At 39.1% G+C, this 16,316-nt stretch overlaps 1 protein-coding gene across 11 annotated transcripts in view; it reads right to left on the bottom strand.

Moving 5' to 3' along the window:
- The window catches only part of CFAP46 (cilia and flagella associated protein 46), a 141,125-nt gene that overhangs the window by 95,947 nt on the left and 28,862 nt on the right, over positions 1-16,316 (bottom strand). For 10 of the 11 annotated variants that reach the window (XR_012160032.1, XM_073353956.1, XM_073353952.1 and 7 more), the window contains exons 12-17: positions 12,968-13,158; positions 10,248-10,476; positions 7,038-7,158; positions 5,442-5,565; positions 4,767-4,897; positions 307-452 (exon numbers count right to left, since the gene is read on the bottom strand). Coding sequence is in view for 10 of the 11 variants with exons in the window: in XM_073353956.1 (XP_073210057.1) it covers positions 307-452; positions 4,767-4,897; positions 5,442-5,565; positions 7,038-7,158; positions 10,248-10,476; positions 12,968-13,158 (942 nt within the window). In the remaining variant the exon portion in view is untranslated. Of the gene's footprint in view, positions 1-306; positions 453-4,766; positions 4,898-5,441; positions 5,566-7,037; positions 7,159-10,247; positions 10,477-11,115; positions 11,181-12,967; positions 13,159-16,316 lie in introns of those variants that run through there. The other variant, XM_073353961.1, reaches the window with a different exon arrangement.

The raw sequence follows: 16,316 nt of genomic DNA, 5'->3' as shown, positions 1-16,316 counted from the left end.
TCAGTGAAATTTTAAAACTCCAGGGCTCTATGGGCAGTTGTCAAACATTTGCAATAAATTCACTGAGAAATACATTATCTGTACTGACACGGAAAACATTAGTATACTTACTTTAAATGGAAACTTCTTAGACATTAGCTTCATGAAACTAATTTTTTTTAGTTGCTCTGCAAACACATTAGTTATTGTTTACAATCTCTAATATTTGGCACATCATTCCTTAAGATGAATGTATACCAGCACTATAGATAAAGCCAAGGATGGAGGACACAAAAAATGAATATTACAGCTGTAGCATTTACCAACCTCTGCATTAATGAATCTTATTTCTGCTAATGTTCTGAGTAAATCTCTTTCAAGAGAGAATGATTTAATGGGTAAGGATGATTCCATTTGTAGGCTTCCACCTCGATTATCATCCATCACAATTGTACTAGCTTTCTTCTTTTGAGCTAAGAAAAAGGAAGCTTTACTTATTATTGTTGTTATGTAAATCAGAAAGACTTTTTACTTTACTCCTAAATAAGAAAAATGCCGAGTTACATTAAAATCTATAAAAGGGATAGAATGAATCAGATTTAAAATTGCTGCCTCCAAAATCCTTATTCATTACAGTTTACTGCAACTGAAAATACCTCTCTGCAGGCAGTGCCGGGAGACAAGTATGTAAATCAGTTAGATGGATGGTAGTGTGAGTGGGACATCATGCAGTGATCAGGAAATGGCAGCTTTAAAGAGTCTTCTCTTGTCAAACCAAGCACCTTTCTCACATTTCTGGGTTGCTGGCATGAAGCTGTGACTACAGAAAACACAGGGGGACAGAAGCAGCTCCTTTGTGCTCCACTTCTTGCTTCCTGAATCTATCATTCTTCCACAATTGAGTTGTATAGGTTAGACATCTTTGAGTGCTGACACATTACAGTTTTTTACTTTTTCAAATTGGTTAACATTAGGGTTGCTAATTTACTAATTGCAGAAAACCTAACACCCTTGCTCCGTCCCTTCCAAAGGCCTCTCCCATTCTCTGAGGCCTTACCCCAACTCATTCCATCCATCACTCGCTGTCCCCACCCTCACTCACTAGCTCATTTTCACCAGGCTGGGGAAGGGGGTTGGGGTGAGGCCAGAAATGAGGGGTTCAGGGTACAGGATGGGGCTCTGGACTGGGGGCTGAGGTGCGGGAGGGGGTGAGGGCTCCGGCTGGGGGTAGGGGCTCTGGGCTGGGGCTGAGGGATTAGGAGTGCGAGGGGGGCTGAGGGCTCTGGCTAGGGGTGTGGGTCAGAAGTAGGGCTGGGGATGAGGGGTTTGAGGTGCAGGAGGGAGGTGAGGGCTCCAACTACGGATGTGGGTCTGAGGTGGGTCTGAAGATGAGGGGCTTGGGGTGCAGGAGGGGTCTCCAGGCTGGGGCTGAGGGGTATGGAGTGTGCGAGAGTGCTCAGGGCTGGGGCAGGGGGTTGGGGTGTGGGAGGGGCTGAGGGGGTGCAGGCTCTGGGTGGCGCTTACCTCAGGTGACTCCTGGGAAGCGACCAGCATATCCTTCTGGCTCCTAGGGGGAGGGGCAGCCAGGGGTTCTGCGCGCTGCCCCCACAGCAAACACTGACTGCTGTTCCTGGCCAATGGGAGCTGCAGAGCTGGCACTCGGGGAGGGGGCAGTGCACGGAGCCCCCGTGGCTGCCCCTCCCCTAGGAGCCAGAGAGACTTCCCGGGAGCCGCATGGAGCCGGATAGGGAGCCTGCCAGCCCCTTGCCAACCGGACTTTTAACAGCCCACTCAGCTGGCAACCCTAGTTAACTTGCACTTTTATGTTTTGTAAGCATTACAGTTGAGATTTTGCTCAGTTTGGGCAGGTGTGAACTTTTCAAGATTTGCTCCAATCAGAGTGTGTATGTTTGGATTTCACAGATATGAGCCCGGCTCACATTTTCCAGTTCACTTCTTTCATTGTCTTACAGGGATCAGAACACTGGGCATTTTGTCCTGGCAGAGGAAGAGAAAATCTCAAATGGTGTTAAAATCAAGAAGGGGAATGATGGTCTGTCAACCTCACAGTAATTAAGAGAAAACAGATTCTCTTTTCCCTTGGATTAAGCATTAATCCAACATCCTGGAACATGGCAATTCTGTCCCCTGTTGTGCCCTAACTCTTGGTGTAAAATTGTGAATGTCGTGATGAAGTAGCTAGGGTGGTACTGTAGGGCTGTTTAGGCAGGTCTATTTAGGCACAGGGATTAAGTAAATCTGTTTGTGTGCAGAACAATTCATTGTGGTGACTGAAACAATTTACTACGGTTGAGGTGGACTTTTCATCACTGGCAATTTTAAAATCAAGATTAGATGTTTTTCTAAAAATCTATGCTCTAGTTCAAACAGAAATTAACTCAGAGAAGATCTATGTCCTGTATTATGCAGGAGGACAGACTAGATAATCAAAATGCCCTTCTGGCTTTATAATCTATGTAGCATTCAGTGTCTCATAAGTGTCAACAGGTGGACCAGTGACAGGCAGGGAGGCCATCACTTCCTCCCAGGACCAATTTAAAACAGTTTTATCCTTTTAAGTGTGAGTTGATTTTTGACCAATTTCTAGATAAACAGAGACTATCCTCTCTGGTGATTACCCTCAGCAATAAAATAGTCTTATTTCAGACCCTGTACTTTTTTCTTGAGATTTTCTTTACTAAAAATTCCAGCCCAGCATGTTATATTCCTGCATTAAAATAACAGAACACTACGACAAAAGAATTCCAGTTTACAAGATATGTAATATTGTTTGTGCACAAGACACAAATGATTTGTATTTATATGCATACAACAATTCTGATCCATCTACAAACCTCCCAAATGAACAATGATATAGCTTTAACTAAACATCCTATGAACTATTAAATGAATAATAATGCCACATAAATTTCATTTATATGCTGGAAAACATGCTTCATGGCTCGCTACTTGTCTAACAACTGATTAATTGTACCAAATATTACCCTTTTACATCACTGATAACTGTGTAACAAACATCAAATTCTCTGCGGGTAAAAACTGGCACAGTTCCATAGATTAAATGGCACTGTACCAATTAACACCCATAGAAAATTTGGCCAATTACTCCTGTGTTACTTCCTCTTTCTAACATTTACCTGTATAAATAACTTTAAGTAGACTCTGTATATCTACTGATGAAAACTGCTATACAAGACCTACATATTATGATTATGTATACCTAACCGTACATTTGTGGTTTTACCTACAGCTATCCCCCTGAAACACAAACAGATATTATTTAAGGAAAAGATAAACATGAATAAGAACAAAGTCTGGTCACCCTTTTCCAACTGCCATGATTTCATGTTGCAGCACAGTGAATAACACTGTAATGTTGCTCTTGGAAAAGCCTTGTTTGGAAGTATCGGTAGGTTTCTATATGTACGCGTGGTGTGAGGAAGAAAGTACACATATTTACACCCTGGAATCTTGTTTTAAGTTCAGTTACTGGAGAGAACAAATAATCTTATTGTAACACAAATTGTTTTGATTTTAACATAATGTAACATCAGAGATTTAACTAGTATAAGGAACAGCTGTGCAATTAGAAATGTGCTTGGTTCAGAATGTTCAAAATGCACTTTTATTATATACATAAAAACATGAGGCACATTACTGATGGCATTGATTTGTAAAAAGGACACGGTTGTTCAACTAATTTAAAAAGACGAAGTTTTTGAAAATTGCCATTAACACACTCACATAGCTCTAAATAAAATACATTCCTCAAATAGGACTGCTTTGTGCCAAGCTTCTCTATTTCTGCATTCCTGATGCCTCGTACAACTATTCATGCTCAAACAGCTTTTCAATTAAAAATCAAAGGCACTAAAATGAAAACTTTTGGAGTATATAGTGTCCTCAATTCATGTATACAGTTGCCATTAATGGAGTTCTGCCTGATGTTTGAGAGCAATAGGCTATATAGTCCTTAAATATATAATTGTCCACATAATGGAAAAAATGGATTAAAATTCACTTTTAAAAGGACATCATTGATTTGAAAAGAAATGACTTGAAAGTAGTTTCTGACACCCTGTAAATCCTCCCTGACAAATCTATGAATTTTACTATCACATTTACCTAATTTTTTAAAAACGCTTCTCCCATGTTTTTGAGAGAAAGACACACATTAACAATAGGAGAAACTGACTACCACTAATACTGGATAAAAACCTACTGCTAATATCATCTAATGGAATTATTCCTTTAGCTTGACTGCTAGAGTTCTGCAATCTGAAGCTGAATGTTCCAAGGTTCAAAACCTGAAGACAATCCAGACATGGGGTGGTTATATACACAAACTGCTATCACAGTATGAAATAAATACACTGAAAAAAGAGAAGCTCCATTCGCTCTAATCTTTTTCAGTGATAGGAACCTCAGGAGTTATAATACTACATAAAACATTCTCAGATAGAATTCCAATTTTTAAATTGATGTGTTTTTAATTCTTTGCTAATGCAATATTATGGCAGCCTAATACCTTGTAAATTAGCAAAATAATAGACTCTCTCAAAATTTTGCAGACTAATTTAAAGTTCTATTTTACTACTAATTTACCAAATCAGAAGTGTTGAATTGTTTAATAATCAATTATCCCTCTGGGGTTAAAACAAATTTAAAGTAATTTATTTACAATGTATGACACTGAGTTCTCATTTAAAAATACTTTTAAGATATCAATTAAGAAAAGTTACAATGTAAGTAATGTGTTGACTTACATTTTTTAGATTTTGGTACCTTCCTCATCTGAGTATCATCATACAAGAGACAGAATCTGCATGCTGCCCGGCACACATCCCATACTCCTTGTTTCCGTGCAACTTTTGCCAAATCTGCCCAAAGTCTTATTCTATCACACAAAAAGCACATGTAAAAACTATTTAATTAGCTAATTTATTTCCTAAATTCTAGATTCAGCCTGAAACTTCAGGTTAATTGAAAATATCCTTCATCATAATACAGACTTTAAAGTCTAGTAACAATTATTTTAATATTACTAAATTGAGGGTCAATTTTTATCACTAATAAAGATAACTTATAAATCATAAAGCATCGACCATCAACTGCAGAAGGAGGGTGCCAGTTACTGAAGACTCCTTATACATTGGAAATGAAGGAATAAAGCTGTTATTTCTAATTATATCAGCATATAGATAAACAAAACAAAGCTAAACAAAATTTAACGGCTTATGATATGGCCACACTGATCCCTTGCTTAAAAGTAAGTACATGCTTAAATGCTACATTGGATCTGTACCAGGGTGCTCAGCACCTTGCAGGATTGAGCCTCAAATAATTTCAGAGTCCTAATATCAAAACTTTCCCCTTTGGCATTAGTAATATACCACTTTTAAAATGAAAAAAAATATCTACACCTTCTTTATGGTAATTACCTCTCCTTGTCATTTCCATGCCCTAATCGTTTCAAATGTCCATTGGTTTTCTCCACACTCTTAGTATGATGCTGTGCTTTTGCACAGAGATAACTTATTTGACTCCTACTTTTACCTGAGGAAACTTAATGGAGACAAAGAAATGCAAGCAAATTTTGAAGTATTACAATGCACGTTTTTCATCACTACAATAACTTCATTCATAAGTAGGTCCTTATATATTTTAAAATATCTATATTATACTAATTAAAAAAATACTAACAATTTTGTTTGGAATTAGTATATAAAAATGTTCTATAATTTCCCAAATCAGCAAAAAATAGTTTGATTCAGTGCAGCCTAATTAAAAAGAGAAATATATCTATAATTGGAGACCTCTACTATATGGGGTATATGTGATTTGTGTGAGTATATGTGATTCATTCGTGTGATTTTGTGTGCTAATTGGAATTTAGAATAATATTTGAAATCTCATTGATAAAGCAATCTATGTCGAGTCAGTGAAAAGTATACATACTGGTTCACAACAAAATTTGTGAAATATTTGAAATTTTGCCTTTTATAGTGCTCAGAGCTTCCTTCAAAAGGCCCCAATTCAGCACTTGACAAACTGTGCTCCAGCATCCAGGGACCACCAGGGCTATGACTCCCTAGCTATGCTCCCTCTCCCTTGGACACGATCTCTACACTGTGGTGAAGGAGGGGAATCCTCAGAAGGCTGCTTAAACTGACGTTATAGGTGCTTTGTACTGCTAGAGTGGCACAAAGCAGCAGGAATAGTATGGACAATCTATCTCCTGATGGACGCTGTTTAACGACAGAGTGGGTAGCCTTTCACAGGATAAAATGTCCATGGTATAACGTACAAGCAATGAGCTCAAATCCTGGGGTCCGTGTTTTAGAAGGTAAACTGTGAATTTATATTTAGTTCTTTGCATAATAAAGAAACAAGAGAGCACTCAAAATTGAAAGGCAACAAATTTGAAAGTAATAAAGAACATATGTATTTCAATGCCACAGAATATTATTGAGTCAAACAGTAACTTGAAAGAGCATTCAATAGTTACCATGTATGACTAGGAACAGCTTCTGCTGTTACAAATTTAAAATAAAATTATACAAGACATCAATTTTTTGTTGAGAGCATAAGTTTATAGTGTCACACAGTTATGTGCATCGGAAATGGGACTACAGGGTTTCCTCCAAAAACATGATGACCCTACCGAAGGCAATGGGAATTTTGCCACTACAGAAATGATTTCACCCAAAGGCATATAGTCTTCTAAACAGAAAAGAAGTACTTGTGGCACCTTAGAGACTAACCAATTTATTTGAGCATGAGCTTTCATGAGCTACAGCATCCGATGAAGTGAGCTGTAGCTCACGAAAGCTCATGCTCAAATAAATTGGTTAGTCTCTAAGGTGCCACAAGTACTCCTTTTCTTTTTGCGAATACAGACTAACACGGCTGTTACTCTGAAACCAGTCTTCTAAACATTATCGTTGGCCCCAGTGGTCAAATATCTTTCAGGCTGGGTAAAGAATCAGTAACAGACAAATCTTTAACCTATTTTAATCACAGCAAACATACCTTACCTTTAGCTTCATTTTCACTGTCAAGGACTATTTGAAATGCATCAGGAGCCAGTGCAAGACCTGCATTGACCAAAAGAGACCGCTTCTTCCTCACACTGTCTTTCTGCTTCCCTTTTTTAGCCTACATAAAGAAAAGGACTAACTGTCATGGGTACATTCACAGTTGTATTAAAAATAAATACATTTTCATTAAATTGGTGTTTGTACATCTGTCAAGGCTGATTCCACACTCTGGCACTTCGAGTGCAGAAAGTGGGGGCCCGCAAGGATTCTAAAAATTAATACTGGCCACTCCATGCTTGTATTAAACTCCCAAGGTTACAGCTTCTCTCTGACCTTGCATGGGTAGATGCTGCCACCACCCAAATGCAAAACCCTCCTTTTTGGAACCCAGGAAGGTGCCCTTGGGAATTCCCTCCTTTGGGGTACCCTCAAGCCCTTTCACTCCCTCCCGGGGAAGATCTGAGAAAGAAAACGAAGGAAATTAGCTGTTGCCCCAGCTAATTAAACAACATGTGCACAAATGTCTTAGGACACCAAAAATCCAATCCTGTTCTTAAAAAAGGTAAATTTTATTAAAAACAAAAGAGAAAGAAAATACATTTGGAACTTAGGTGTTTGCTAGATTTAAAAAACCCACTTTCAAAAATTATACATCAAGAATAACCTTCTTGAGGTCCACCTTAAAGGTTACAAGCAAAACAAAAAGCATTTGAGGTTAGCACAGAGGAGTCCACAAACCAATAAGAAATAAAAGAAATAACCCTAATTGCGTCTTCCTAGTCATTCCCTAATTTACTTACATATTTGGGGTTTCAGATAAGTAGGTTCAAGGTATGAATTGATGCTTTTTCATATCTGGTTTTAAAGCTGCTTACAGCATTGCTGTTCTGTGTCTCTGCTCTCCAGAGAGCAACAGACAGACAAAGGGAAAGTTTTTTTTCCCAATTTTAAAAAGTTTTAGCCCTCCCACTGGCTCTTTGGGTCAGGTGCCCACTCCCTTTCTTTTACCTAGCCAGGGAGACTTTTTAACCTTTACAGGTAAAGCAAGCAGAGACACCAAGAGGGACTTTATAGCGAACTGGCTGGCTGGGTGTCCATAAAAGGGAGCTACTCCCACCTTTATTTATCACAACATCTCACCCATTAAATAAGCCACAACATTGGTCACAGGCTTACGTACCACAGGAATTGCATTACAGTCCAGAAACACTTATGTACTGTTCTACAATGTTATTATTGGATAGACTTACTCTGAAACCTTGGTTCTTGACATGAACATTTTGAGGCTAACTCAGAGCATATGCAGGTAACTACATTTTAATGTTGCTCACATTCATGGCTGAATTTTACTATTTAATTTTTAACGTATGAACTGTCACTATGATATATTCTCAAAAATAAAATGGTTCAGTTAAAGAAAATTACAAAACAGTTTGGTTATGACCAAATATAATTGAGAATTAATATGCAACATATCAACCAAAAAAGCATCAGTGGTCCATTTCACAGCACATTGTGGAGCAAATGCAAATTAGTTATTCCAAAAACAGGTCTGAGGATGCAACCTGAGGAAATCCCTTCATGCAAATGATGCAGGTTGGTGGTCTGCAGGAATCGGAGAGTCATGGCTTGCCAGGGGCGAGCAGATGTTTAGGATAGTATGGTCCTTCAGGAAACCTCTATAATTTCAGCCAGAAATCCTCGTGTTTTAACATTAAATTATTATTTTCAGCTTCTGTTCCACATGTGAGGAGTAACTGTGCACATCCGTACACTAATGAACCAGTAGCAACATACACAGGTGATCTTTGTAGTCTTTAAAGACTACATACATGTATCCATCCCACACTGATTTGGACCTTCAGATCGAAAGGAAACTCTCAGCTTTCATCTACAAAACATGTTTCTAGGCTTCTTCCTTGTGAAGCTAGCCTTGAAATTGTAACCCTATATAAACTGGTTGCTAGAGTTGGAAGCTTGTCACTGACTTGTCCTAAAGATCAAATTCATAACTAACTGTAACTGCCCAGCACTAACCTCTAGGTTCTATGACAACCATGGCCAAGGATCTCTGAATTTCTGTGAAGACTCCAAATCCGTTTGTAGTTGCAGGAAGCAATGCCTCCAAGGTTGACAGTGCAAAGGCTGCTGCAAGTTTCCTCCCAGCCAACCTGCAGCTGAGCAAGCTAGTATGATCCGTTATCACTATCAGCGGCAGTTCAGTAAAATGAAAAGCAACACAGGCTAATGGATGAAGCAATATACTCCTGTCTTCTATCCACAACTTTGACATTGATTCTCACTTAAGTTCTCTGTGTCTTCATTTCTCCAGTTGTAAAACTGAGGTAATAATTACCTGGCCCAAAGGAGGTTGTGGTTGTTAGGCAGATGATCTTTGTAAAACAGAATATAAGTGCTAAAATTCACCAGAATCCACACAAAACCTCTAGGGGCTAGGTTCTAAATGCACAGGCCTTCAGTTTATTTAGACAACTGACCCCTGAAACACAATTTTAAAAGTTGACAACTATGTAGAGAGCCAACCATAAGCTGCTGAGCTCCACTTTTGCAGCACAAAGATATAAATGGGGAAGAACCTTAATATTCTTAATATTTATATGCTTTTGTTGGTGCCTAAAACACCAGATTATTTGGGGACTATCACAGCTGAATTATCTGAGATGGTATCAGAGAAGTTGCTGGAGTCCTGAAACTATGCTATACCTAAAATCAAATCATACCTAAAATACAGCAGTCCACCAACGCTGACAATTGTATGCCAACACAGAGGGATCTGAAATGCAGCATTCCTTAATGTACTTTCCTATCTCCTTTATTGTACATGAGTGTTCTTAGTGTAAATATGGGATGGAATATTATTGGTATGCCGATACACAAGTTTATTTTCCCCATAAACCCTGCTAGTTCAGTCTCTTCCTACATGGGTGTATGGATGATATTGCCATCTGAATGCATCAGAACTGCTGCCCTCTCCTTTGAATACTGTCAGTAAAGATTAACATTAACAGTTATTTATTAAATAATTTTGCAAGAAATTACTCAAAAGGCCAAAACTTAATTATCTTAGAAATCTTGGATCTGAATATACACAATTCTTAGAATAGAATTATAAATGAAAATTTCTTTTGGAGAAGTTTAATAAGCAAACTTTTTGTTTCTACAAATGAAATTGTTCTTTATTATTACCTGTTCAATCATCATAATTGCTTGATCCTCTAGGCGCTCAGGTGACTTGTACAACATAGTGCATAAATGAAGACGATGAAAAGCCATTTTAAGATGTTCCTGGTATTGCCCATTGTTATCTAGATATATAGCCTTCTGAAAATGTTCCATGGCAGCTTCTATTCTATCTTCATCTTCTTCAATACGAGCAATTTCCATATGAACTTGGCAACGTAGCAAAATCAACAAGCTAGGAAATTGGACAATTTTATAGGTAAACTGTTAAAACAGTAAGAGACAAAGTTGTCTAGACTTAAAATTATAAAAAATGCAGCTGAAATATGAATAATATAAGTAACAAGATTCCTTCACTCAACTTATCTGTTCCTTGCATGTTTTCTGTGTCATATCATCATACTGAAGTGACTAACATAACCATTTACTACATTTTGCTTTCCTTAGCCCTGGGGAGCCAACACAGCCAAGAAAGAACTGTATAATCTTGCTGTTGAGTTGTTTCTTGTGTATCACTGATAGAGTTGTTCAAAAAGAGCCAGATTTTCAGTAGTTCCTATTTAGGCACCTAAATGACATGACCATATTTTCAAAAGTGCCCTGTAGACATACCCTGTGTGACTACGCAGTTACTTAAAATTAAGCATGTCATTAAGCACCTTCCTGAATCAGGGATGGGACAAGACACCTCTAAGGAAAACGTCACAACTACTACAAAAAAGGTGCTGGCAATACAATACATGGCACCCCTCCTTTTGACTAATGAATCAATACCCCAATGTGGTGTTAGAGGACACTAGGCTGCAGGAAGTGCTGTCTTTTGTCTGAGATGTAATAGTCAAGCTCTCACCTCTTGGAAGAAACAGTAACTAACCTTCATATAACTGTTGTTCGAGATGGGTTGCGCATGTCCATTTCACTATAGGTGTGTGTGCGCCCAGCACACAGTTGTTATAGACTTTCTTCCCTCAGCAGTACTTGTTGGGATGCAGTGAGCTCTCTGCTACCTCATGCTACTCTACATAGGTATAAAGAGCAGAGTGCCCCCCCACCCCCCCGAGCCTCCTCAGATCCTTCTTACCAGATAGACTTTGATATGGTCCTTCAGGAAACCATATCAAACCGGTGTCATGGAATAGAGGGTGAGTCACGGACATACAACACATTTCAAAGAACAACTTACAAGAGGTTTAACCATTTTTTCTTTGAGTGATTGCATGTGTCCATTCTTTTGCAGAGGAATCGCAAGCAGTTCAAACAGGGGTTGCCCTTGGTGTCTATTTGAACAAAGATTGGAGAACCACACAACTAATCTGGTATCGTCCTTGGTTTGCTGAGAGATGGCACAGTGAGAGGCAAATGTATGGCCTGACAACCAAGTTGCCACCTCGTAGACATCCAAGGTGGGCACATGAGCGAGAAAGGCTGCAGAAGCTGCATGAAACTTGGTTGCACCGGCTAATATTCTAGTTGGGGGAGTCACATAGCCAATTGGCAGTGTAAACAAGCTGGAGCAAGCAGAAATCCAAGATGAGTTTCTTTGGGAGGACATTAGACTGCCCTTTATTCTGACTGCAACTCAATAAAAACAGCTGCAAGATTGAGCTAAATTACTTAGTTTGATCAATGTTTGACTCAGCCAAACCAGGAGAGTACGCCTAAGAGATGCAGACCGGTTTGGTGCCTGCTTTGAGCAGGAAGCTCCAATGGTGGACAGCACACGGACTCCATTAAGTGAAACTTGAGTCTGGCAGCCCTGTCTTTCTTGGAACAGGGCTTAAAACTCTGAAAAATATCCCCCAGGCACTTAAGACAGTTGGCATGAGGTCACTCACAGGCACTGATTTTCTGCAAGAGCAACAAGACTTGCAATCTGGAGACTGAGGCATGACCCCGATACCAGTCCCGATATCTAGGCAAAAACCAGAGAGTCCAAACTATCAAAAACTAAAACTTAACTCTAACGTTAAAACTATGTAAAACCTTCAGACTACTCGAGAATTATAATAAACAGATACTATGAGGGAAGGACTTGAAAAGGCAAGAAACACCACCTCTAACAACCGCCATGAGCAGTAAGAAGGAACAGATGGGTGGATCCGGGCCACTCCACCTGTTCTACCTGTGCATAGTAGCACAAGGCAGCAGTTGTGCTCACTTCACTCCGACAGGTGCCATAGACGGAAGAAAGTCTCCAACAACTGTGAGCTGGTGCACATATCCCTATGGTGGAATAGACGTGCAATCAATCAAATTATTATATATTGTGTAGTATTTTTCCCAAATGCAGGGATGTTCTTGTCAGAATCCAGGCCATATTCCAGCATATTTTATCACATTATGATGACACAATTTCCACATATAATTTCAATTGGATACATTATTCCTCACTTCCTGTCCTAAACTGCAGTGTTTCTGTATACCATTAATCATTTGTGATATTTCATTTGAGAGAAGGCTGCATTTTAGTGATAGATAGGGTGAGATACAGATTATCCAGATATTAATTTATTACAATCTGTTGGGAAATTTTTCAGAGATGTTTGAGATCTACATAAGGGAAGGCTACAATAGGAATGCGATATTATTTAGGTGTCCTGTTTAAATATTATTTTTACCCACCTTTTACTGATGCCCATAATTACCTTTTGGTCTTTACATTAGCTTTCAAATGACCACTATTTTCCAAAGTAACAAATAACAACGTACATAGCATAGTAACTTACCTGTCAATCTTTTCTAAGCTATCAGCAACAGATATTAATGGTTTTCGTACATGTTGATGCAAATTGTGTTGTAGCAGTGGAAGGCAAAGATTCCACTGTGTAGCACAAACCACCTGAATAACATTAGGGTCTCCCAGTCGAACTGCATGTTGCAACACTTGTTCAAGTCTTCTTATCACTTTCAGCTGAGTCTGTAAATAAAAATTTACTTCACATTGATTATATATACATATAATACAAATGATTTGCTAAATATTACTGTAAAACTGCAATTTTAGGTTCTTTCCAACAGAAAACACCCTCTGTAGTTTCTGATTTATGAAACTTTCACATACCTCAAGTGTACCCCATATTTCATGCACAGTACATGAATTTTTTTTTTCAAAAGTCTCATTTTGACTGCTAAAGAATGTCATTTTAGGTACTCTATAATGTTACAGCTACTGCCACACTCAGCCAAGAGCCTGTCTATCCCTATCGCCTATGATAGCAGAAATCCATGATTGTGGATTATTTGTGAATTCTGAGGATTTAGTAAATTCATCAGATGCTGAGGTTCTAACATGGGGTAGAAAGAAGAGAAGAAACATTATAAGTGGGATTTTCCAAAGGAATCAGTCTTGGCTTAACTCTGCTCCATTCAAATCAATGGCAAAACTCCCATTGACTTCAATGTGAAGCCAACATAGAGCTCTTTGAAAATCCTAGCCTACATAAATAGGGCTCTACAGCAGAAATTTACAAATTCATAGCTTTCAGTAGAGTTTTAACACAGTAAAAACTAAAAAGAAATTTAGTAATATGCATTTGTTTTATGGATACTTCTTAAATATATCTAAATTTCTATTACATTTATTCAAATGATAATAGCACTGATATGTTTTTTTCTAATTATTCAATAATTGAAATAAGTGACTGATATTTTAGGTTCCAAACATGTGAACACTTCTATTCAGAAGCAACTTTACTCAATGTGACTACCTATGGGAGTCAAGTTACTCCTTCATGCATGTATTTGCAAAATCTGGCCCTCAATGTGTGTCACATTACACTCCATATGTTTATGTAAATATGCTTAGGAGTGTGAATATAAAGTAACTGGAATATGGTTTATGCAAAAGGTCTCTTATAAGGTATCATTACAAAGCTTATGATCTACTGAGTGTGGTTATCCTATTTGTATAAATGTATCATTCTTGTATCTCAAACTAGCAATATGAAATATAACTCTGAGGTCCTACTGTAATTATGCAAAGTGTGGACCATTAATGGTGGCTTAGGATCTTGATGGCTCCCATTAACTAGAACAATTGGTTGTAAATGGCTGTTTACTTGTAAATCTTCCTGTGTTCCTGAGAGTCAGGCCGGAAAGAATGGAGGCTTGGGGTCTTACAGTGACGTGTGCTCATGTCACCTGAACTGGAATCCATCTTAAACCTGGTGCTTTTCCATTTAGAAGGAGGGGTGGGGATCCAGAGAGACAAAAGATTCCCGCCTTACGCTAAAGCTACAAAAGAGGGTGGAACAGAATAAAGGGGGCTGCAGTCATAAGAAAACCCCTAGTTACCACCTGAGCTGGAATTAACAAGAACTGTACCAGGAGAAAGGATTGGGCCCAGACTAAGGAGGAGTCTAGTGTGTGAAAGAAGCTTATTGGAACATCCCTGAAGGTGAGATTTACCTGTATTCAGTTTCTTAAATGTATTAGGCTTAGACTTGCGTGTTTTATTTTATTTTGCTTGGTAACCTACTTTGTTCTGTCTGTTATTACTTGAAACCACTTAAATCCTACTTTTTATACTTAATAAAATCACGTTTGTTTATTAATTAACCCAGAGTAATTGATTAATACCTGGGGGAGCAAACAGCTGTGCATATCTCTCTATCAGTGTTATAAAGGGCGGACAATTTATGAGTTTACTCTGTATAAGCTTTATATAGAGTAAAACAGATTTATTTGGGGTTTGGATCCCACTGGGAAGTGGGTGTCTGGGTGCTGGAGATAGGTGACTTGCTGAGCAGTTTTTGGTTGAAGTCTGCTGCTTTGCGGACGTGGACCAGACCTGGGTCTGTGTTGCAGCAGACTAGTGTGTCTGGCTCAACAAGGCAGGGTTCTGGAGTCCCAAACTGACAGGGAAAACGGGCTCAGAGGTAATTCCAGCACGTCAGAAGACAATCCCAAGGAGGTCTCTGTGACCGAACCCATCACAATTTGTATGCAAACAGTTTCCCTAGATATGATGCAAAATATGAGTATGACACAGCATTCCTTTGTCCCCTTTTTTCCATTGACTGCACACCTTTAAGCTGGGGGGAATTTGGCTGGCTGGCTGAATGAAGGGAACAGTGCTTTATGGGAGGCGAGGGAGAGGTCAAACTGCTGCAGAAGGGGCCAGCATGGTGTCACTGACTCATCTCCTGAGAACTGGGTGGACATAAGGGCTTAAAAGGCACAGCCTGTGTGGTGAAGCCCCCTTTTACAGCAGCACCCACCCTTCTTCCCCTTTAGGTGGTGAAGTACCAGCTTTGGTCTAGACCTGCTGTAGGCATTGCACTAGCAGACTCATTTTAGGGGGGCTGGGAAGGAATTTTTTCCTTATCACCAAATTGGCATAGGTGGAGTTGGGGTTTTCTTGCCTTCCCCACAGTGGCTTCAGGGAGAGCTTTGTTGATGTGTGGCATGAAGGGAGTTAGGCTATATGTCACAACTCATTATGTAAGTGTGGGGCAGATATCCAGTGCAGGTATTCCTTAGGGAACGTGTACAGTGACCAGATAAATGGCTTGGTAAAAGACTTTAAAAGGAGATGTTGGTTAAATGAATGGAATGAGAATAGAGAGGAGCTGGGGTTCCTATGAATGGTACAGCAGGGAGCCAAACCGCCTTTCTTAAAGCCCACCTTAAACCCTCCTACAAGGGGGGTGGATAGTAAGGTGCCCGCAATGGGTTGGCTAGGAGACCCGGATGGAAAAAGAGAGGGCTAGCTGATGGAAGTCCCCTGGGAAGTTACTGAATAAACATGGGGTTACCACCACTATACACTTTTATCTGCCAGGTAGTTCCAGACATCTAATAGAGCTGCAGCATGATTAAAACCATATCAAATGTCTCCTATCCTTCTTTTGGTATAGCCAGACAATTTGGTTCCTTCTTGTGGAACAACATGATATGGCCCTGTTCTACCGAATTGTTGATATGATGACAGAACAGAGGATTCTATTTATTTCACTCAATGTTCTTTTGTTCAGGCCCATTAGAAAGATATTATATTAAAATTAATGGATATAATTGAAAATGATCTGGGTTTTTTTTTACAAAGTTGCATGAGATTGAGACACACAGTTAATG

The sequence above is a fragment of the Lepidochelys kempii genome, chromosome 7, assembly GCF_965140265.1.
Source record: "Lepidochelys kempii isolate rLepKem1 chromosome 7, rLepKem1.hap2, whole genome shotgun sequence".
Taxonomy (NCBI): domain Eukaryota; kingdom Metazoa; phylum Chordata; order Testudines; family Cheloniidae; genus Lepidochelys; species Lepidochelys kempii.
Note: the sequence above shows the minus strand (reverse complement) of the source record. Positions and strands in the feature narration are given on the sequence as shown.